Here is a 22,837-nt window from a genome sequence, read left to right as displayed (position 1 = left end):
ATGTGAAAGTGCTTTGTAAACCACAATTTACTATACAAATATAAGTCATTTTTGTTGCTCTGGGTATCTTAATGTTATCAAATTAATTAAGTGCCAACATTGTATCTGAATAGGCTGATAATGCTCTTCTGTGTTTGCCATCACAGTTTCTATTTGCAGAAACACAAATTGCATTTTATTATGTTGTCACATATATTTATAGAAAATGGGCTGATGACACCTGAGACTTAATCAGTGTTGTTTCACATGCCTAGAAAAGGAAAGTTGAAGACCAAGCTTTTGGTATGGGGCTAGACTTTTAGATCCTGATGAACTGGTTGGCAGAGTTAAACTTCCCTATAGACTGAAGAAGCCTAATCTAATTGAGAGTGTCAAATACTTCTGTGCAGTTAATGGAAAGAAATAGAGTCTGAGATACTGTTCGTCACTGTAGAGTGAGCAGCTGTGTGCACGTGCTGCACCGTGGAGCAATAACTCAATCCTACAAGGGCATCGGCGCTGCCAAGGGACAGAGATGCCATCAGGATTCCGGCCAAGAGCTTCTCAGCAGTCAGGGAGTTGCCGTTTATTTCTTTTGGATGAATTACATATTTGTTGAAACGAAGGCTAATATTCTCAGGCATGTGAATTATGATATACTTTTGTCAAAAATCTGTTCTCTTCTGAATAGCAATTTGTATGCCATACAATTTTTTCTCATAAGTATTCTTTAGAAAAAATTAAAATATCTGATACAATGATATGCCAGTTTCATTCTGGGAAAGCAGTAAAGAGAGCAAAAGCAGATAGATAAGGAATTTCACCATGATAAGAAAAGACATATTTGCCTTTTTGTCTTAGATACAAATATTCAATGAAATGATTACTATATAACATGTGAAGTAGGTAAAATTAAAAAAAAAACTAATATACTAGGAAAAATTACAAAATAAAAAACGTAGTTTCCACCTTGATTCCACTCATGATTTCATTTGCTTATTCAAGTAGGTAAATTTTTAGTTATAGCCACAAAGATTATAGTAATTTTCTGATACCCATTTAACATGATTTTTGGCCATTAAATGTACAGTAATAAGTATACATAAAAATAAATATATATAAAAAATAATAGAAATAGGAAACAAAAAATAAATATAAAAATAAACCATGTAAAATATAAAGCATTTTTAAAACTTTAATATATCGGCCACACAAATTTATGTAAGTAACCATATAATTTACATGTATATATGTATTTGTATACAAACACATATGTACATTAAAAAATATATTTATTTCTAAAAATTTTAGCATGTTTTGACCAAAGACATACATTTATTTTAAATCATTTTAAACATGTTTAAACCAAGTATTTGAAGACATACACAAAAGTGAACAGAGACCTGCTGGCCCCAGGCACTCCTGTGATGCCCATGCCATGACATCCCTGTAGACCCAGCGCACACACTTGTCCCTCCCACGGGCCCCAGGTCTATAAAGCTACAGGCATTTGGAGTCGATTCATAGTGAAGACCCTGCTGATTTCCAGATGCTCAACAAGAGCTAAATATGAGAAGGTTAAAGTTTGTTCAGCATAGTTTTAGTGTTCAGAATACTGTATTATATTCTCAGCCTTTGGCCAGTGCTAAATCTTATAATGAACTATAATATTCCCTTAATAAGAGGACCTTTTACTTAAGTCATTAGAAAAATAAGCGTTTAATGCCCACATGATGAGTGGCCTGAGGAGCGAACGTCCTCCATTTCTCTTGGCTCCTGCTCACATGGCCCTGGCGCCCCCATTCCCACCAGAGTCTGAAACACCACACCGCATTATCTCGCCCGGACCGCTGCCAGAGCCTCCTCTCTGCTCTCCCTGCAGACGCTGCGGGGCTGCTCTCATCCGTTCTTTACATTACCTCCGGCCTCCCCTTTACAAGATGCGCATTTGATCACGTCGTTTCACAAGTCTGAAACTTTTCAAAAACGTCGCAGTGCTCTCATAAAGATCACCACACAGGGCCTTCTGGTGCAGCCCCTGACGCCCTCTTGGGCCACACCACTTTCACTCTCCTGCCCGTTCCCGGTTCTCAGGTTATATGAGCTTTCTATTTATTCCTTGAGCAGATGTTAGAACCACCAACTATAGCAGATCTTTGACTAATGTCATTATAAAGTTGATGAGATGACACAGGAACTTAACTCGTGTATCAGTTCAGTGAGCCCTTGGTAGAACTGGTTTCTTCATACATCGTTTTGTTGAACATTGTAGAACCTATTGACCACATTAAGAGAGGACTTACTATCTACCAAATTTTTTGCACATGAAGTGCCATCTACCTGAAATATTCTTTTCCCCACTTCTGTTCCCAACTTTCACCTAGTTAATCCCTTCAGATTTCAGCTTGGGATTCATGTCTTCTGTCATTTGTTCCCAACACAACCAGGTACTTCTACATCGTGACATAATTGGTTAATATCAGTCTCTCCTACTTGAATATAAGTTCAATGAGGCAAAGGGATCATGTCAAGTTTTGTTTTGTTTTTTTATGGAATAAAGAATATCAGAAAGAACAGAAATAGACATAATGTAGTTCGTCTAAGTACCACCTGAGTTCATTATGCATTAACTGAATTGTTTCTTTAAATTGTCTAAATTATACACATTTCTTTTAATAAAGCATATATTTTTAACAACATACATCTCTTGGAAGTTCAGAAAATGACTCAAATAAAAACCATTAACTGACTTTCCACAGTGTCTTGAGAAGTTTTTGTATAAGCTTGGCCAGTAAGCAATTGTTGGTAGGCTCATGTGCTCTGTGTCACTGCCTTTTAATAAAATTTCCTTTTTAGGAGGTATTTTTAATATCATTGGATGTGCAGAAATCTGTTCTAAATTTATATAATTTAAATGTAGTCTTAAAAGTCAGTGATTTATGAAGGATATAACTTGATGATGGTTTATAACATTTTTCCCTCCTGACAGGAGACCTATGCTGGGAAAAATAAAACATCCCATTTCTCATTAATGGAAACAGAGCCGAACAGACAACTGTAGCTGTTGGGAGTTACAGAAACTGCCAGGAAATTCTAAAAGCAAAAACAAGGTTGGGCTGGCAGATTAATGTGCCTTTCATGTACAACCCTGAAATACAAAACCATCGAATTTCAAATTTCTAATGTTAATGGAAGTTTTTGTCAATATTTATTTAGGCACATTTATGTCATATATTACAGAACAGATTAGATAGAGGACAAGTCACTTGACAAAGTTATATTCCAATAAAGATGTTTGCATATGCTACCTTGTCCATTTCCAGCTTTTGGAGTGGCACTCAAGGCTTGATATTTTATTTATTAAAGATAATGAGCCCGTATATTTCCTCGGTCATGGGAGAGTGAATCTGAATAAAGTTTGCTGAACTAATTAATGAGGATTTACGCCAGAGCAATCTCAGGTTGGAGTTAGGCCATCCCCACAGACTCTCCCTTTCTTTGTCCAGCACTCCATTTAATTCATTTAGCAAACAATGGTTGAGCACCAACTATGTGACAGGTTTCTTTGCAGGAGCTCATGAGCTAGTGGGGAAATCAAGGAAGAAAAGCAAAGCAGGCCCGTGCAATCCAAAGCAGCAAACACTCTCCCGCAGGCCCACACAGACTCCTCTCCGAGCACACCCGTGGGGAGCACTTGCCTAGGCCTCTCAATGGGTGAGTAGCACAGACTTGATTTCCGTCATACCTTCCACCCCCGCACAGATTGGTCCAGCTCGCTTCAGTCAGCTCTTCTTCCCCACACACCTACTAGGACATACCAGTAATTCCAGGTAGGCCAGTAGTACTACCCTGCTCAAAAAGATTCCAAACTCTGTCACCTCATTCATTTTGGAGTGTGGACCTCATGGTGCTTCTGAACATTAAGGAGTTTATCAAAACAGGGTCTATCCAATGTCTTTAAGAATGTCGTTTAATTTTCAAAACATAACTTACGTTCACTTAAAGTTAAATTCATTCTATGTACACGAGGGTATGTGTTAGGGAATCAGAAGCAAGGACAGAAGGCTCCTTGAAGAAAGACATATCTTTTTCGTACAAAGCAGGCCATTGGCAAGTGTTTGTTAAGTTGTTGAACTAATTGCCATAGAGCATGAAAAAAATAAGCATTTGTGAACTACAGTATTGGCATTTATTTTGAAATCCAAGCAGCCAAGGAATCAAAATGAATTGCTCTTCCCCTGCATAGAGTCCAAAACTTCCTCAGGGCAAGGACAGCCCATCGCCTGGGAAGGGGTTCCGTGGAGAGCAGCACCCACACTCAGCAGACCTGAGGCGGGTGACAGTTGCCTGTGCAACCCTTTAAATCCGCGCCCCCCCTCCACCATGGCACCTCCCTGCTCACTTCAGTAACACCGTGGCGTATGTGTACGGGGCACCTACCGTCTGCCAGGCACTGTCCTAGTCCTTGGGATACTTCCCTGAAAACCAACAAACTGACATTTTATCTCCATACTCCCTTCTAGACCTTTTTTATGAGACCCATCCCCCATACCTGAAACTGTGGCACAGTGATGTAGAAACTTAGCATGGCTCTGCCTGGTAGTGAAGCTGTTTTGCAAATAGGATGAAATTGGAAAGTGGGAATTGTTCAGGCACCAATTTTCTTACCTTGTAATGAATTGAAGATGGAGAAGAGGTACATGAAAGGGATCTGTAAGGGTCCCCAGGCAAAGAAAGCAAAGCCCCATGTCATGCCCAGCAGAAACGTCAGGCTGACCACACTGCGCAGGTTCCGCAGGACCTCCTCACGCAGCGTCCGGTTGCTCCTCTTGCCGTTCCTCCCACAGATCTGCACCATCACCACGATGAACATTGCAACATTCAGGAAAAACATGACTCCGAAATACCCTGCACAGGTCACGTAGAAGACCACTGGATCCTGAATCCAACAGCTTAAAAAGGAAGAGGAAACAAGAAAGAAAAGGAAATGCATTACCATGCCTGTTTACCTAAGACTTGGCCTGGCTTAGTCCAGGCTTCTGCGGGTGTTACAGCGAGGCCTTTCTCACATACCTCTAGAGAGTCAGTTCATTTTCTTGGGCCTCAGTTTCCTTTTTGATGTGTTCATAGTTTTTTTTTTTTTAATTTGTTTATTTTGGATAGCTATCATCGTACTGTCTAGTTATTTAGGTCATGAGTTAAGAAGAAAACAAGGTGGCCACTTGAATTCTGACTTGGTGTGACGACACCCTTGGCTGGCTCAAACCCCCTTTTCTCTTATGTGCCTGCACATCAGTGAATGGGACGTTTAAGTACTCATAGTCTCAATCTCTGTTGTGCTTTACGGGGGTTCATGTGAACACTGTTCTACAAAACAACATGGAAGCAAATTCTGGGAGAGCTACTCTTAATAGATGCAACTGGCAAGGCCCTTATCCATTCCTTCTGCTTCAGGCATGAAAGCTGGCTCTGGGCTGGAGCTGCAGCAACCGCCTCACGCCCAGGAGATGAAGGCCAGGAGAGCTGCAGTTTGCGGCCCTGAAATTTTAGCCATTCAATTAATGCCAGTTTACTGCTCATTTCTATGTGTGTTGTTTTTTGTTTTGTTTTTTTTTTGTCATGTGGGAAGAGTAAATTCCTACTTATTTAAGACACACATAATTGTGGATTCCATACTGCAGACAAAATAGTTCCTATTAATATAATTGGTCCAGTTGAGGCAAGACTGTATTTTAAAACTGTGATATTCTTAAAGTGACACTTTTCATGCACAACTAAAAAGCTTATATTGCTTACAATATCCTTATAAAATGAAGAAAGATACACTTGGTATTCAAAATGATACATAGACCTGAAAAAGTAATTTAAAAACTCTACTATGTGTAGGGTAGTCTATGAGTAAACTGAACAAATACTGCAACTGGCAGATGCCCCAGGTCCTAATACTACTGTGGTAGTACTTAGGTACCTGAGAAATTGGATATATTATTTAAAGCACTTAAATCCATCTTAAAATTCTGGTGTCAATAGTCATCATTCTGGGTGGCGTCTTCCTCAGTGGGACGTGACTGCCAGAGAGGCAAAAACTATCTTGAACGTCCCTTAATCCCAGGACCTAACATGATTCCTGGCATGTAGTAAATGCTCACTAATGACAGTGTAGATGGCACAGCAGTTTACTAAGTGTACCGTAAAGTTCTCTAAGGGTTGACCAACATATCTTTAAAATTACCTAATTTTGAACTTATGTACTGACTTTTACTTTTAATGTATCTTATTGTAAAGATCCCCAAAGGAATACTGCTTATCCCTGAAGCTAGTATTTCTTTACATATGGCAGTCCCCTTAAAATCCTGAAAGTCCTGACCATACGCCTCTATTTCACGCTGGTTATCGTGGGGTCTTTTGGGCGCTACCGTGGCAACGGAAACTAAAGCAAGACTAGGAGGGGATGCGACAGGTGTGGACACCACGTGGATATAAAAGTGCTATCCATGGTGAAAGGCGCAGAGTAATGTGGAATCACAGTCAAGAGTAAGCTCTTTATTCACTCACTCATTCTCAATCAATCAATACTCATTGAGTACTTACTGTGTGCTGCATAAAATATGAGAGCAGTAACTGCCAACAGTGACCAATATAAAAACCTTAGCCTCAATGATCTCACAGCCTGAAGAAAATTTTCCAAATTATTCAAGAACTCACTGATGTCTCCATCCTCTCCATTTCCACGTAACACTCACCTTGGCATGGAATCACTAGCATTACTGTCTGACACAGTCATTTCACTCACTTAAAGATGTATGTGGGTTTAAGGAGGTGGGAGTATTATGAAATCTCCTCAAGTAGGAGGGGTCGTCTGAGCCTGGGAGATAGTATCTTAGACTTTCGCATTCCCCCAGCTGACGACACCACACTAGTGTGAAAAAGCAGCATGAACAGCTCAGGTGACTCAGCCGAGGCCACCGGTGGCACGGCAGAGATCCTGGTCAAAGCACGCATGTGTATGTCTACCTCCTAAGACAGGGACTCACTATTGGCATGGAAACTTAAACTAAACTTTGGGAAACAAAGGATATGCACTCATCACAAATAAATTCCCGAGAAGTTTTAATGACTTACAATTCATCATCTTGTTCTTTTCCATAACTTTTTTTTCCATAGACTTCATTTTGGTTTCTGCTTGCTAGAACGACCGCCACAATGAAGGCAGGTAAGCCTGTTATAAAAAGACCAAGCCGTGAGCAACTTTTCTGAGGCATCTGGAGCTGCTGTACATGACTGATAACGGCAAGGGAAACGAAGGAAAGGAAACACTCCACATCACCGAATCAAATTCCTTCAAACTGGCAGAGTGGGTAAGACAACAATAAAATCCTTCTTCAGTGTGGAACATCCAACTCTAATTGGCAATGATCAAAACCTATTTTTAAATGACAGATGGGTAATATTTGTTTGCTTACGCATGCCCACTCGAGAACCAGAACCTGATTTATACTGAATTAAGGACCAGCAAATGTGGTTTCATTAACGATGCCTGTTAGACCGCCACAGTTCAGCCACTAAGGGAATTCCAGCTTATTTTACCCCTTTGTCTATAAAGAAAAGCCTTTAGGAAAAATGGGAGAGAAACATGGAGACTATAAAGTCTTTGTAGTCTTCCTTTTTTTCTCAAGAGATTCAATAAGTAAAGTAAGTCCACGTGCATGTCATTGGAGAAAGCGACACCATCCCACTTCCCCGCAAGGTGCCTCCTAACATGATGATCACCTTGGAAATATCTCCTGTTTCTCCACTGCCATCTGAAAAAGAGGTTTGTGTGAAAGCTCTAAAATGCCTGGTTTGATATAAAACCCAGATAAAGAAAGGAGCCCACTGAGAAAATTCCAGACAGGCTCATACAACCACCTAGGAAGTGCAAGGCAAGACCTCTGTCAGTGTTCTGGTTGCACACACAACGATAGCATTCTCTCTCTGGTTTCTAAGACATGGGCCTGTGTCTAGGGGCGAATGTAGCTAGGAGTCGGAGCTGGCCTTTATATTCTGAAACATATGGAAATCCACCACTGTCTGGCTGGCTGTGGGCACAGGAAATAGGTTTGTGGTGACTCAGGGGCTAGGGGTTTTGCCTTTACTCCTGCATTTAGTGAGGCATGTTGAACAGTTTTGTAAAATCCTGTACGGAGGAAGCCCCCTCCTTAGGGTATGTATATCAAATCCACATCTTTTGCAAACTGGAAGTTTCCTTCAGCAATGCTGTTCTTTCGAAACGGCATTTTCCTCTCAGAATGTGGTGATCGCTGTCAGAGTGCAAACAAAAGCAAAGATTTTCAGGAGGCTCACCCCAGCCAATGACGCAGAATTTCAGTATGTAGCGGCGAATGTACGTGTTAAATACTTTAACCAGAGCAATGTACATGTGAATCGCTTCCAGCCCCATCCAGGTGAAGGTGGCGAGGAGGAAGAAGTGCAGCAGGGCCGCGATGGCGATGCAGAGGCCCTCCACCTGGAACGAGGCCACCCAGCCGTCCAGCAGGAAGCTGAGGTTCAGGAACAGCAGCGCCGTGCTCAGGTTCATCAGGATTTTGGAGGGATAATCTCTTCGCAATTTTCTAAACAAAGGGGAAAAAAAGATATTGGAGAACAAATATTGTACATGAATCTTTTAAGCACAGGAAGTAAATTTATGTCTTGCTCTGCAAAAGGTTAGAGAGCACCATCTTGATGATGTGCTTCCACTAGGTGGAGGGCGAATGATATTTATGAGCATTTGGCAAATTAGAAAAAATTTTTTAAATATTAAATTTATTTCAAAAGGGCCTCCAATTGTTTACAAAATTGCCAATTGGTTTTAACAGCTCGATTTTTTTCCATACTGGAAAATTCTAGAGTTATAAAATTGATATTTTTGTTAAAAAACAATTTCCTTAAAATATTTTTCAAGTTTCTTGGTTTTTAATAAGGTGAAGATCATCCTTAAAACAAAGTTTCCTGTTTTAGGACTAATTTTTAAAGATTTGTGAAGCAAACGTTTTCATCTTTTCCCATGTAAAAAACACTGAATTCAATTTTTCTTTACTTATATGGTAATCATCTCTAAGAGGTTTAAACACATTTTATCAAAAGAAATATACTGATTATAAATTAAGAGTCTACAGCTGGACGGTTCATGCTGCCTGATATATCTTAACGAGAAACCTAAACATTAAAACAGAATTACCCTACATGACTCACAAAGTGCATGGAAGTGTTTAAAAGCTGAGGCAATTTCTTATTCACATTTGAGAACATTTAACACTGAGTGTGGTAGATAGAAAATACTTACTCAAAAGCAACATATGTCAGGAGAGTTGCTGCTGAAAAAATAGCTGATATTCCACACCCGATATAGGTGATGAAGGTGAGGACTTTAGTGTTCCTTGCATCTATCTGTGAGGCAGTCCCTTGGAGGTCCTATACAAAACATGGGAAGCAGCTGTGAGAATCTCTCCCTTCATAAGAAAGCTCTTAGGAGAAAGTCCATTGCTGGTTACTGAGAATCTCAGATCAAACTTAGAGGTTGAAAACAATAGCGCAAATCAGTATTGACACTTCCACTTATTATATACTCTTGTGGATCTCTCCATGAACCAGAAATGTAGCATTATTGAGGGAGTTACACAGTTTTTTATCCAATACCTTGTTATCCAAGCTCTTTGCACGGTAGCATATCTTAAAGAGCAAAACCATGGGGTTCCACAACAGAAACTGAAGAGGAGGTCCTTGCCTTGCATAATAAATTATCCAGCCCATTCCTAATATTTGCAGGGCTGGGGGCACAAGTTTAAACGGCAGCCATGGTGGCCCGCATGGCCAAGCCCTCGGGTGCTCCCTGGTTCTTTGCCCGGTGGGGTGGGGCTTGGCCAGCAGAGAGCCGGAGGCTGGTGCTGCGCTGTGCTTGTCTGATTCTGAAAGGGGTGCTGAGGCTCCTAACTGTGGTCACCCCAGAGGTCGGTACGTGTCACTGGGCTGCTGTTTATCTTTTCTCATAAATGAGAAGCCACTAAGAGTTTTGGGGTCGTAGGTGTTGTTTTTTGTTTTTAATCTCAGTGGACCTGGAAAGACAGCATTTACAATGTTAGGGGTTGCCGCGGAGTGGAAAGAAGGAAACGCTTTCTAGCATATTAATCAAAAGTATTAACTTCACTGTGTTGAGGCATATTTCCAAAGCCTGGGACCAGAAGAGAATTGTTTCTTTCCTTCCTTAATTGGGTAATTGGTATAGGGATAGATCTTGAGTTATGACCAGCCACCCAATCCTGGTTGGAACAGAAAGGCATCTCCATTAGGCAGATGTTCAAGAATGGAGCCCAACTGGAGGAGAGATGTACTCCAAATTATGAAAAAATAATTTGTGTTATGTTTTTCATCCTATATGCTATTAATTTTCTTTGATTTTCACCAAAAGGTCAATAAAACCTGCTACACACACTAAGGCCTCCTGTAAGTGGTGTTTGTTGTACCGTGCATGTGTGTGAAATAAAGACATGGGAATTAGTCCCAGGTTTGACTGATGCAGTCAGGAGCAGGGACAGTAACTCTGTGACACCAAGAGATACATAAAGTGATAAAATTCAGCAGGTGCATGGGCTCAGGGCTGGAGGGGACATTGTCTGTCCTTTCTAGGAATCCCTCAAAACAGGAGGGGGACTTGGGACTCCCATGGCATATGGGATGGTGTTCGAGTCCATGCCCCTTGACTCACAGATGCGCTACCTCAGCTAATATTTTAGTTACTTAATATTTCATTAGACCAGAAAATAGTCTTCAGGAATCTCCAAAGGGCTTGTCATTACTACTTAAGGACCTATGGCTGCTACCAACGTCAGGCAGTAGATTGGCAAACCACAATTCAATCCATTTAAAATGTGAATTAAATAACATAATGCTATTTACTGGTGATATCCATTTACACACAATTCTCATATTGTTTTGTATCTTTTTTTGAGAATGAAGAATACACAAATATTTATTTCCCTGAACTTGCCAACATGCAAATGTTCTGATATTAAAAATATAAAAATCAGCCTTATTACAAAGAAATGTAGCAGAGACATTAAACTCTTCATGTGTTTGTATATTGGAAGATATAATTATGAGCCTGAGGTATATTTTTTGAGCTTCTCATATGCTAAATATGTCACAGAGCAATGCAGACTCTGGGGATATCTTGTACCAGTGAGTAAATGGTTTGTAAATCAAGAAAGACTCTGAACAAAGTCTTGGTGGTCTGGAGAGCTGAAAGGATGTGGCACATTGCCAGAAAGGATAAATCTGGAAAATTTTTCTTCCAGCAGTTTCTAAGCTCACAAAAACAGCCAAGGTGGAAAATGGATGGAGAGCATTAAGAAACATGCATATTGCCATACACATATGTAAAGCTAATTATTTAATCAAATTACAACAAAAAATACATACTTACAAACTCAGGATAATATTTAAACAACTTTGAAGAAACTACTGAATATTCAAAGTACATATAAACCATCTTTGAACAGTGAATTGTGTTACTGTTATTTATTTATCTAATATTAACTTACAACACAATCATGCTCAAACACACATATACATACATATGCATGCAAACACAACTGAAGTAGTTAAATATATTAAACTAAAGCTTATATACCTGAATGAATAATGATGCATTTTGTGTGTAACAAGTAATAATGCATAAAGTGTTTTCTGAAAGAATGTCTGCTCTCATTTTTGGAAAAAACAGAACATGGAAGAAAACTGAGTATCTTTTTAAATCACTTAGTGAAAACATGCTACAGTTTTAATTGTTCATTTTTATGCTCTGGAGGTAAAGGAAAAAATATTTATATTTTGAGAAAGTTAAAAAGTTATTTTCTAAGATTGTTGCCCTTTTAAATAACTTGTTCTTATCATTCTGAGCATTTAGGTACTGGGTTGTCAGGAAAATTACAACTTGCAGGACTGCCATAGGACAATGGCCGTTTACATTGGCCAAGTGGGTTCATGAGCCAAATACTACATCACACCATCCTCTCTGCTTCCTCCCAGTCCCACAGGAAGTGGGTGTAAGATTTAAGGAAGGGGATAAACATAACCCTGTGTCTGTGATTCGAATTCACAGAGCTTTATTGCCTCAGCACACATTACTCCCATCTTCTATTAAAAAACACATGTGCTTGGATACCTTTATGGATACTATACAGAAACAACAGCTCTACTAGGATCTGAATGGGACACTGGGCACCAGAAAAGTGTCTGCAAAAACACAAGTGTATTGGATATAAGGTGAAGGTACAAGTCTGTGGATGAATTCAAACAAGTCATTAGATGTAAGGCAGCTCTTGAAAATTTGGTTGGATGAAGAACATGTTGATGCAATCTAATTTTTGTTTAGAATCATCGGATAGGTTGACTAATAAGGGGAAAAAAAAAACAGGGCCATGGGGAAAAAAGGAAGAAAGAAAGAAAAAAAAGAGAGACGAGAATACAATGAAGGCCTAGAAGTGAGAAAAAAAGCCGCCCCCATCATCTGTCTTGCCACCAGCCTGAAGATGCCGCGCTCTCCCACTGGCCAGCCGGCCTCCAGGAGACTCGCCTAGCACGGTTCCTGGCGCAAAGTAACATTCGAACACAGCGAGAAATAACATATTATAAGAAGAATTTTTAATTTGTGTTTATTGATTTTAGAGAGAAAAAGAAAGAGAGAGAGAAATTGAGATTGAGATTCTTGTATGTGCCCTGACCAGGGATAGAACCTGCAACCTTGGCATATAGAACCTCCAACCAACTGAGCTATTAGGTCACGGCAGGAAAGCACTCTCTTGATCTAACTTTTCACAGTTCCTTTCCATGTTAGTAAAACCCAACATTTTTTTCTTCCTCTTTAACTCTTCTTTCTCTTTATCCCTTTCTCTCTGTCCCCCTGATTCTGTTTCACTCTTAATTCAAAAGTCTCATGGTGATATTCTTGCTTCTAGGTTATTTATCATCACTGTTAATGCAACAGAATAAATAGGATCCTTTTCTGCAATTACTTTTGTATACTTTTAATATAGGATCTCTACTCATTAAATTCTTCAATAAGAATCAAGATTCTGTGTATAGATGGAAATCATCAGGAAATAATTCCCCAAACACAAAAAACTAAAAAGGCTGACTCACACAAAAAAAGTATGCCTTCCAAGTTTATATCATTTTAAAATGAGTTTGGAAATCCTCCCCTACCATCAGAACTCCAAAGTGTGTGAGGTGGTTGCAGAGGCAGACCGTCTCGCTCGCGTCTGAATCTCTGTCTGCAACAACACATCCCGATGTGTTCCAAAATCCAGAACCTTCTGCAGGAGAAAGTCAACAAACAGTATGAAAATAACAGCAGGTCAGTTCCAGCTCTACAATGGATGATATCTTGTTTAGAGAAGTATCACTCAGTATCTTCTGCTTTACAGATTATCTGTACCATGGATACTATTTTCAAAGCTGCCAGTGGTTAGAATACTTCAGATTCCTGGAATCACAGAATGTTAGGGCTGGGCGGACAGCTAGAGGCCATCTCGCCAGCGGTGTTCAGCTGTGTTCCACTGAAGTGTCTCAGGGGCTCTACAAAAGTTTGATTCGAGTTTAATTTCTAATATGTTAGAAGATAAACTTTCATAAAAAGAACACCCTTTTCAAATATGTTATATACATTAGTATACAGTCTTTGGAGATCAACATATTCTTTTCCTTGGGTCAGTCTGTGTTTTTTGTGAAGACACAAGAACAAAGAAGGCCTTTCTTAGAACATGCTATTATATACACAGTAGTCATGCATGGTGACAACTTATGATAAATGCCCTTAATACATCTCTTCTGACATTTATGGTTTGGTGTGGAACATGAGCAATTCATATGTTTGAAGAATGTTTTAAGAATACAAGGTAATATCATTTTAAACTAGGCATCTAGTGAATCAGGATCTTCTCAAAACTGTGTAACTAAAAACCAAACAACAATAACAAAAAACTTTCCAGCTGTGAGAAAGAGTATCAAAAAAAGAGCTTTGGACATCTTCAGATTACACTGCCACCAAGAAGCAGGCTAATCCCACTGGGGAGCCACAAGGGACGGTGACCCCCAGGCGGCATAGGCAGGATGGTTCATCACGTGTCCCTCCTCTCAAAGAGATCTCCACACCATACACCTAGTGATCAGAACCTTCAGTTTGCCTTTCCCTCCTGACTGTCAAATGTCATTCTGGAGGCAGTTCTTGTACTTCAAGTAATACATCTCTGTTATAACCATCCCTATATTTGGAGTCCTTCAGTCCATAATCTGAGGTCCACAAGCTGGAATTTTAATTATATGCCTCATGCACATCAAAAACGTCCTCAGAAGTGTCCTAGGAGAATGAGATCGATTGTATGTTCACGTTCATGTGAAACGGCAATAAAAATGCATGCTCTATTTTATAAATAACCGAAATCAAAGAGGTTGTTTCATTTTTTTAAAAAAGGCCAAGCCTGCCTATTTCCTCTTGCAATTAATAAAAAAAATCAGAGAAATGAGAATTTACTTCCGAAGCTACCCAAACTAAAATTTGCAGCTCAGTTGCCATCACACTTACAGTGTGACTCGCTCTGGTTTGGGGTGGAATGAAAGGAAACGGGGCTAACAAAGTTTAACATTCAGTTGTGATTAAAACAGCCAATATTTGAAAACTTACCATTTTTGTTCAGATCCCAGAAGGCACAGATCGGATCCGGCACTGCCTATATTAACGTAAGAATAAACATGTTGTGTTTAAAACAAATGGAAAATCCCTATGATTTGGACACAGGAAAAGCATAAAATGCTCAGGTTTTCACAAAGAGATGGATTGGCGTTAGTCATGCCAATACCACCTAAGAGTGGGAGGCAGTTTAGGAGGACTCTCCTCTCATAACGACTTCAAGTGGAAATCAACTATAACCCCGTGACGAATTGTGTTACTCATTTATCTAAAGGTTACTATATATGTCCCATCATAAAATGCTATGCTTAGCATTTAGCAAAGCTCTTTACATTGTAAAATTCATCTTTGAAATTCTCCTCTATGTCTAGTATACACCCAAAAGAATTGAAAGAAAAAACTCAAATAGGTATTTTCACACTCATGTTTACAGCAACATTATTCATAATAGTCAAAAGTGCAAGCAATCAAAATGTCCATTGATGGATAAATACATAAACAAAGTGTGGGAGATATATATATTTATATATATATATATTACAATGGAATATTATCCAACCTTAAAAAGGGAGGAGATTCTGATACATGTTATAATATGTAATTGAACCTTGAAAATACTATGTTAAGTGAAATAAACCAGTCACCAAAGGACAAATACTGTATGATCCCACCTAACATGAGGTGTCTAGAGTAGTTACATTCAAAGAGACAGAGAGCAGACTGGAGATGGATGGGGTGATGGCCGCAGAACAATGTGAATGTGCTCAATGTCACTGAACTGTGCCCTTAAAAATAGTAAATTTTGTTATGTATGTTTTACCACAATAAAAAAAAATTTGTTATAGGTGAAGGAGCAGGAGCTGGAACAAAGGAGGCCAAAGGGTAAAACAAGGAGGTCAGAGGGTTTCGTGACAAAGCGGAGCTAGTTCTTAGATGACTTAATTGCCAAGCTCCAGTCCTTATCAGCCGGCTCACTCCCCGCCCTCCTTCCGGACTGCCTAATAAATGCTAGGCTGGTGACTGGGACCCTCTACAAAACGGGGGGAAATGTGTGCCTGGCCACCTGGGACAATGCGAGCCCCCACGTAATTTTATCAGATAAACAGATGACAGGAAGGGTAATGAAGCAATTAAACAAGCATTTACCATGATTTTAGCCAACTGTTAACCTCTCAAAAAAATAAGGGAACCCAGTTTCCCCTCTGCTTTCCCTGTAGCAGTGACCTTGACATTAAAAAAAACAACAAACCAAAATTCTGGGTGAGAGGGGCATTAGCAGGCTGCGGTGAAAAGATGAAGGGATTCAGGAGTACAAATTGGTAGGTACAGACCAGTCACAGGGATGTAAAGTACAGCATAGGGAACACAGTCAATGATATTTTAATAAGTATGTATGATACCAGGTGGTACTAGATTTGTAATGATGATCCCTTTGTAAATTATATACATGTCTAATCACTGTGCTGTACACCTGAAACTAATACAATAGTGTATATCAACCATAATTGAAAAATTTTAAAAATTATTAAAATTAAAAAAAAAACACGAAATCTTTAACGGCAGGAATGTACAACTGCATCTGCACCTAATTTATCCCCAATACTATATGTCGTTTCTTAGAAATAGTGGCCCTTTTCTTCACTCCCTTTCTCCTTCTGATTGTTGAATCCAAGCTAACACTAATTTCCTCTGGTTGCCACCATTTATCATAACACTAGAGCTCAACCTGACAAGCTGTTCTCCCCCATTAGGAAACTGTTTCCCTCAGAAAAAGTGCCAGTTACTTCTTTTCATGGAGAAAAATGGCTCCATATTTCTCTGAAATAATCTCCGTCTTCTCCATTGCTATGTGTAGGGTTTTCCTACCTGGTTTCTTGTATGTTTGATTTTAATTTGAACTGGAGCCTTCAAATTCTGGATGGTAATGTTTCCAATACTGCACGCCATCACATAACTCACCAAGGTGCCTCTCTTGGTCTCTACATCCTTTAAGAGAAAAAAATAACCCTGCATATTAGTCAGAAGTACACACTTTTGTTTTATTTTGCGGCTCCAAAATAAGCAAGCTGTCAGCAGTTTTTACACTTAAGATCTTGAATTATAGAACATCCTGTTTATAAGCTCAAATTGCTGGCTTTCCTGAAGGAGCTTTGCTATTTCCCTTATTATACTAAATACATTGAGAGAACACTATGAGCCCATGCAGCCAGGCAATGTTCATAAAACTTCCCGCTGATTGCCGAGACTGACGCGGGCCACTCAGTGTCTGAAACGAAGCAAGCCCTACAAAACAGAAACTCGTAAAAAACTATGACCCAATTAGGTCACTTCCCTACCCTAGAAAACAGACGAAGTTGTTTTTCTGTAGAAAAGTATGAAGGAAATATGTTGTGAAAAACAAAAAGAAAAAACCAATTCATCTTTCACATCCATGCCAAAAGCCTGACACGTTTACTAACTGACACTAAACAGAATAGATTGAAGCCCCTTCCAGAATTCCACCTTCTCTGAATGTATTCTTCTGTAGCTTCCACTTCAGAGACAAGACTGTCAGGAAACCAAATTCATGACTCTGTGCATAACATCTGGACCATCAATGGATAGTCTCTCTAGTGAGATATCTCTCCTTTCTTCTTCCCCTCATGTTTTTTATCAAACCTCCCAAATTTCCCTGTGGCAGCTTATAAAGTCTGTTGTTTTGGAATAAGTACAGGATTTCCTGTATGCCAAATAAATCTTAGCATCTAGAATATAGTTTTTTTTAAATTACTTTTGTGTGGTCACTCAGTAAAGTCGGTTATGGCTTGGGGATACTCAGCCTTTTCCTTAAAAAATATTTTCTTCACTCTGTGAGAAGAGAATCACAGAGCCCTTAAATTTGCTTTACTCTGCTATACATTTACTTTAAAAACCAAACATATGTTTCCTAATAACAACATTGACTGGGAAATGCCAAAGTAGAAGGGAAAGATGGTGTGGAGAAGATAAGACTCAAATTGAAATAACGAGAGATTCTTACAACTCTTAAGAGTTGTCCTAAACTCTTCTGGCCAGGCGCAACCTCTCCTCTAAATGGACAGCCCCTCCGCACCACCACTCACACTTTGTAACATCTACTGTGTTTTTTGTACTGTTTTTAAAAGTGACATTACTTTACGCCTCAAATAATTTACACAAATGCAGTTTTATGTGTTCATAGCTATTAAATTCTTCCAAGTAATTATGTGTAATTACATACTTAATCTACTAAAAAAAACTATATAGCTTTTTCCTAACACACTTGCTGATAAAACTTTATAAAGTTTTGGAATTAATTACTGTAAGTGATTCCATGGTATTCCTTTTACTCACCTGTGGCCTTCCCTCCACATGTGGCACACAGGGCAGATCTGTTAGAAACCAATCTACTTCCCTTGAGACTTACACAGGTCTCATTGTTTGATATACCCTGGTATCTTCAATGTAATGAATAATTTTTATTTTTTAAAGAAGGGCAGAGTAAAATTGCTCTAGATGGGGTTGTACTTTCAAAGGCAATCAGAGGTCACCAGAGTTTGTTGGCAGTGGACTTCCTAGTATCTAGAAATGATGCCAATAAAAATGATAATATGCGTTTAGCACAATGCCACCGCTCTCTGGGAATGTGTGAAGGCCAAAGGTCATTTGAAATACTAATGGGAAAACTGATTAAAGCCAAGAATTCTGCTCATTGTGTAAACAGTGCTTCCCACTGAATTAAAACAAAACAAAACAAAACAAAACAAAACCTTTCCTTTGGCACACAATTTCTTTAACTCTGAAGGTCTAAAACTGCTGGAGAGCATTAAATATTTAACAAAAGGAAAGGCAAATAGTGGCTTCTCCAAAAATTCCATTTATAACTGTATCATGCCAGTCTTAATCTAATATCTGATTTATTAAAAATATTGAAATGAACACATCTGTTCAAAAGCATGTAATTATCTGTGATAAATATTGAAACGATTATGTTAAAATTTTTCATTTTTCAAAATACAGTATGTTAATGTTTCTCCCTCTTGATCTATCCCCAAGCAATCTGAACTTTTATTTTCCCTTTAAGCAACGAAACTGAATTTGCAATTGAAAAACAATAATTTAATAAATGCTTACCTGGAAAAGTCCAGTTTTATTGAAGAAAGTAAACTGAGCTCTTTTAACTGCTGCAGAAGATTCTTGACTTAAGTTTTCAAGTATGTTTGGAGGCAAAATTACAGACGCCAATGGATCCTCATGTCCACTCTCAAAATGCATCTGTCACACAGAGAGACATACTGGTCAGTAATCACAATGACATGGCAATGATAACCTGACTCCACATGCAGATTAAGGCAAGTGTCACCTTGGCTAGGGCCAGGGTGCCCTTTCCCTCTACCAGGCACTGTTCTCAGGACAAAGGCATGGATGTCACTGGGTTTTTGCAAATGTGGCAAGTGCCCTGATATTAACTAAGGGAACTGAGACATCCACAGATCAGTTCACAGTTTCAAATATAAGAATTAAGTTTACACTTAATAAATTTTTAGTTTTTCTCAAAATACACAGCGAAAAATATCTACCAATTTAAAAAATGAAAAGTTAATTTGTTGCATTGCTGAGAATGAGTATCTGCATAGAGTAGGCAGCTGAAATTTTATAAACACTCTTGGCTACCATTTGTCCTGAACCCTCAGATCAGGCCAAAGAGTGTTTCCCAGCAAATGGACTTGGAATGAGACTGAGGCTGACCAAGTTTTCATTCCCAAAATGTCAAATTACCCCAAAAAGTCCTGGCTGGTGTGGCTCAGTGGACTGAGCACCAGCCTGAGAAAAAAAGGGTCCCCAGCTGGATTCCCAGTTAGGACACATGCCTGGGTTGCGGGCCAGGTCCCCAGTAGAGGGTGCGTAAGAGGCAACCACACACTGATGTTTCTCTCCCTTTCTACTTCCCTTCCCCTCTGTCTAAAAATAAATAAATAAAATATTTTTTAAAATGTTTTAAAAAAATTACCCCTAAAAGCCCGGAGCCTAAACTTTATAAGGATTAAGTTCTTCCTTATGTCCAGCCTTTAAAATATGTTACCTTGGTTTTTCTCCATGTAGTTAAGAAGTACTACATGCTACTTTTGTGTTCTCCCACGCCAAGGACAATGTTCCAGTCCCTTCATCGGCCCGCATTGCTAACACTGTCTAGCACACAGTGGAAACTTGGACACTGTTTGCTGAAGCGTCACTTGAACGGGTAAGAGACTCTCCATCACTCTGATCCCAGCTCTCTTGCCCAGCCTCACCATCACCTGTCCTTCCAAAGCTTGTGTGTCATTAGTTCTCAAAGTACAATCCTCAGACCAGCAGTACAGTCATACCTGGGAACTCATTAAAGCTGAATCTTGGGAGATCCACCTTGGACTTAATTAGAATCCTGGGAATGGGATCCCACTGTCTGTTTTGACAAGTTCTCCAGGTCTGTGATTATAACCCTCATCTGGGAAAGCCACTGGCAAAGAGAATACACCATGCTTCTTCCCACTTTTGAGCCCTTAAGAATGTTCTTTTTTCTAAATGAACTTATCCCCAAACCCTACCCCCAATAGGGTGGACCCCACTCATGCTTTAATACGTAGTTCCACTGTCACCTCTTGTAGAAGGTAAGCTGCCCACCTCTGTCACCTAGGTTCTGAAAGCGTAGCCCCTCTATGCATCCCCATACCTTATGATTACGCTACTGTTAACCTTAGCCGGCATTCTGACCTGCCTGCCAACCCTGGGACTAGTATCTCCTTGAAGAGCAATGAGTAAGTGATCAGAAAGTTTTTACCTGTCTAATTAGCTACCCAAACCACCAGCTCATACCTGGAAATATGATTCATTATTTTTTGGAAGACTGATGCTAAAATTTAAAATTTCACTTGTCTCTGGAGACAGGGATGATATTCCAAGAGCCAAATTCCGAGTTGCAATATTCACACGTGATGTGCTATTTAGGTCTATCTTGAAAGCCAATTCATCAATTGTTTTTAAAGCTCTAAAGAAGTGACAAATAATACCATCATTAAATAACATGTTTTGGGTACTTGCACGCACATGATTTGCTGCAAGACAAAATACAAACCAAATAAAATTGTGTTTAAATTGTCGGATCTCACAGAATTACCCAAGCTGCAGCAATAGCCATTAATACATAGACTCATATCGAGAAATACATCCTCAAGAGAAAAATATACCCTTCAAGGAAAATTATCAATTAATATCATCCTAAACAAATACTGTTTTTTACCTATTTCTTCCCTCATATGAAAAACATGCTTCTTACTCATAACTGAGTAAGAATCAAAGGAAATAATGTGTAAAAGTATCTTATGAACTGTAAGACACTGTAAAAAATTTGTAATTATTATGTAGATAAGGTAAGTTTCCTACATAATAATTCATTTTAACAACTATAAAATTTTTATCACAAAAATTTGGTTGAAAAGAAGGAAATATAAAAAAATTAAGTAACAGTAATACATTAAATAAAATAATTAGAAACAAACTGAACTGTATAAACATAGGTACATTTTCTCCCTTGTCTTAGGCTTTTTCATTTCAGAAATACAATAACATAGCTGTGGCAATTCCATGCCACAGGTCATTGGACAGTGACTTATAGTGACAAAATTATGCCTAAGAGCTATGAGTTGAATGTTTGCTAAGGGTCTCCTTTGCAAGCCAGAAAGGAGAGCAAGGAGTCATAAATGGAATATTTGTGATAGTTTGTTCATCTTTTAAATTAACCCTAGTTAACATTTTTCAGATGAAAATGAAATACTGATTGCGCTTTTCTGGGATTATTTAATATCGTGCAAGACAATAATCCTAGTCATTTTGTAAATTATATATCTCAAAGAAATAAGGAGATGCAAAGTTCACTTTGTGAATGATCTTGGGAAATATCCATGGGTCTTCGAGATCTAAATTATGAAATCTGGGCAAAAAGCATTCCGATATGTGAGAAATTATATAGCAACACATGTATCCAATAAATTTTACTCTCCAGGAGAAAAGCAACACTTACTCAGAAGAAGACTCAAGCAAGTCACTGTCTGAACTGGTTAAGATATTAGAAAATATATTCATCAAAGTTGAGCCAAGAGTTATATCAATGTTTTCTTCTTTATTCACGATCCTTTTGACCTGTTCTACAATGCTGGTAATATTGGCTGAGTTTAAGGTCTGCCCATCACCAGTTAAATTTAAAATCTGATTGGCAACTTCATTTGCTTCCCCTAAAAAAAGGCAGAAGTAACAACATATAAAGTGGTTTTTTTAATCATCCCAGGATTGAAACATAGTGTGATATTTAACTTCATAGTTCAAGCAGCAAATCAAGTTTTCTGTGTATATCCCCCTACCCAGTCTTCACAGGAGGACAATATTTCTTCACACTTGGAGACTAACTTCTCTCATTAGTAATATACAAATTATGCCCTTAACAAACTTAGGTAAATAACTTGGAGAGACCAATATTCATACACAGTTCTAAAATAAATGTAACCAGCATAACTGAATAAGTATATATTTGCTGTTTAAAATAACATAAAACTATAAAACATTGATACAAATGTCAATTTGGATATTATTTTAAGTGTTCTCTAGTTTTAAGCTATTTTTAATTTCCTTCGGAATGAATGCAACAGAAAATCAGAATGAGGAAAAACAGCATTTTCTGCCTTAAGCAAGTGAAACAAACATTTGCCAGCTTTTAACATTACGAGAGTATCACACAGCAGAAGAACATGCCTGGAGAGGATGAGAGCCGTGAAGTATGAGGTCATTTCAATTTGCCTTTGAGAACTGAAGAAAATTGTTCACTTACTTGAACAATTGGAGACATCAGGAGGCCCCCAGATGGCTAAAGATGTGTTGGAAAGGTCACGAATACTGTGAAGCAAAAAAAGGGCATATCAAATATTTGGCATAATATTTGGCATAATGACATTATAACTGACAAAATTAGTTAATAAAAAGTTTTAGAATCTACCTTGATATCTGTGTAAGTTTCACTTGAAAATAAAACTCTAGTACACTGAAATTAAACTCATATTGTAAAAAAACTCAACTGCATGAATCATGGAAACCAAACACTGGCAAGAG

At 38.7% G+C, this 22,837-nt stretch overlaps 1 protein-coding gene across 2 annotated transcripts in view; it reads right to left on the bottom strand.

The window, feature by feature from the left end:
• ADGRG6 (adhesion G protein-coupled receptor G6) overlaps positions 1-22,837 on the bottom strand; it is a 128,259-nt gene that overhangs the window by 10,504 nt on the left and 94,918 nt on the right. For both annotated transcript variants that reach the window (XM_054570045.1, XM_054570044.1), the window contains 11 exons: positions 22,560-22,624; positions 21,759-21,969; positions 20,555-20,726; positions 18,836-18,976; positions 16,571-16,690; positions 14,699-14,744; positions 13,222-13,331; positions 9,305-9,432; positions 8,323-8,591; positions 7,102-7,198; positions 4,648-4,931 (listed from right to left, as the gene is read on the bottom strand). In XM_054570045.1, coding sequence (XP_054426020.1) covers positions 4,648-4,931; positions 7,102-7,198; positions 8,323-8,591; positions 9,305-9,432; positions 13,222-13,331; positions 14,699-14,744; positions 16,571-16,690; positions 18,836-18,976; positions 20,555-20,726; positions 21,759-21,969; positions 22,560-22,624 — 1,643 coding nt within the window. The remainder of the gene's footprint in view (positions 1-4,647; positions 4,932-7,101; positions 7,199-8,322; positions 8,592-9,304; positions 9,433-13,221; positions 13,332-14,698; positions 14,745-16,570; positions 16,691-18,835; positions 18,977-20,554; positions 20,727-21,758; positions 21,970-22,559; positions 22,625-22,837) is intronic.

Source organism: Pteronotus mesoamericanus, unplaced genomic scaffold, assembly GCF_021234165.1.
Source record: "Pteronotus mesoamericanus isolate MK-2021 breed Mesoamerican mustached bat unplaced genomic scaffold, CSHL_Meso_final contig_20, whole genome shotgun sequence".
NCBI lineage: Eukaryota > Metazoa > Chordata > Mammalia > Chiroptera > Mormoopidae > Pteronotus > Pteronotus mesoamericanus.
Note: the sequence above shows the minus strand (reverse complement) of the source record. Positions and strands in the feature narration are given on the sequence as shown.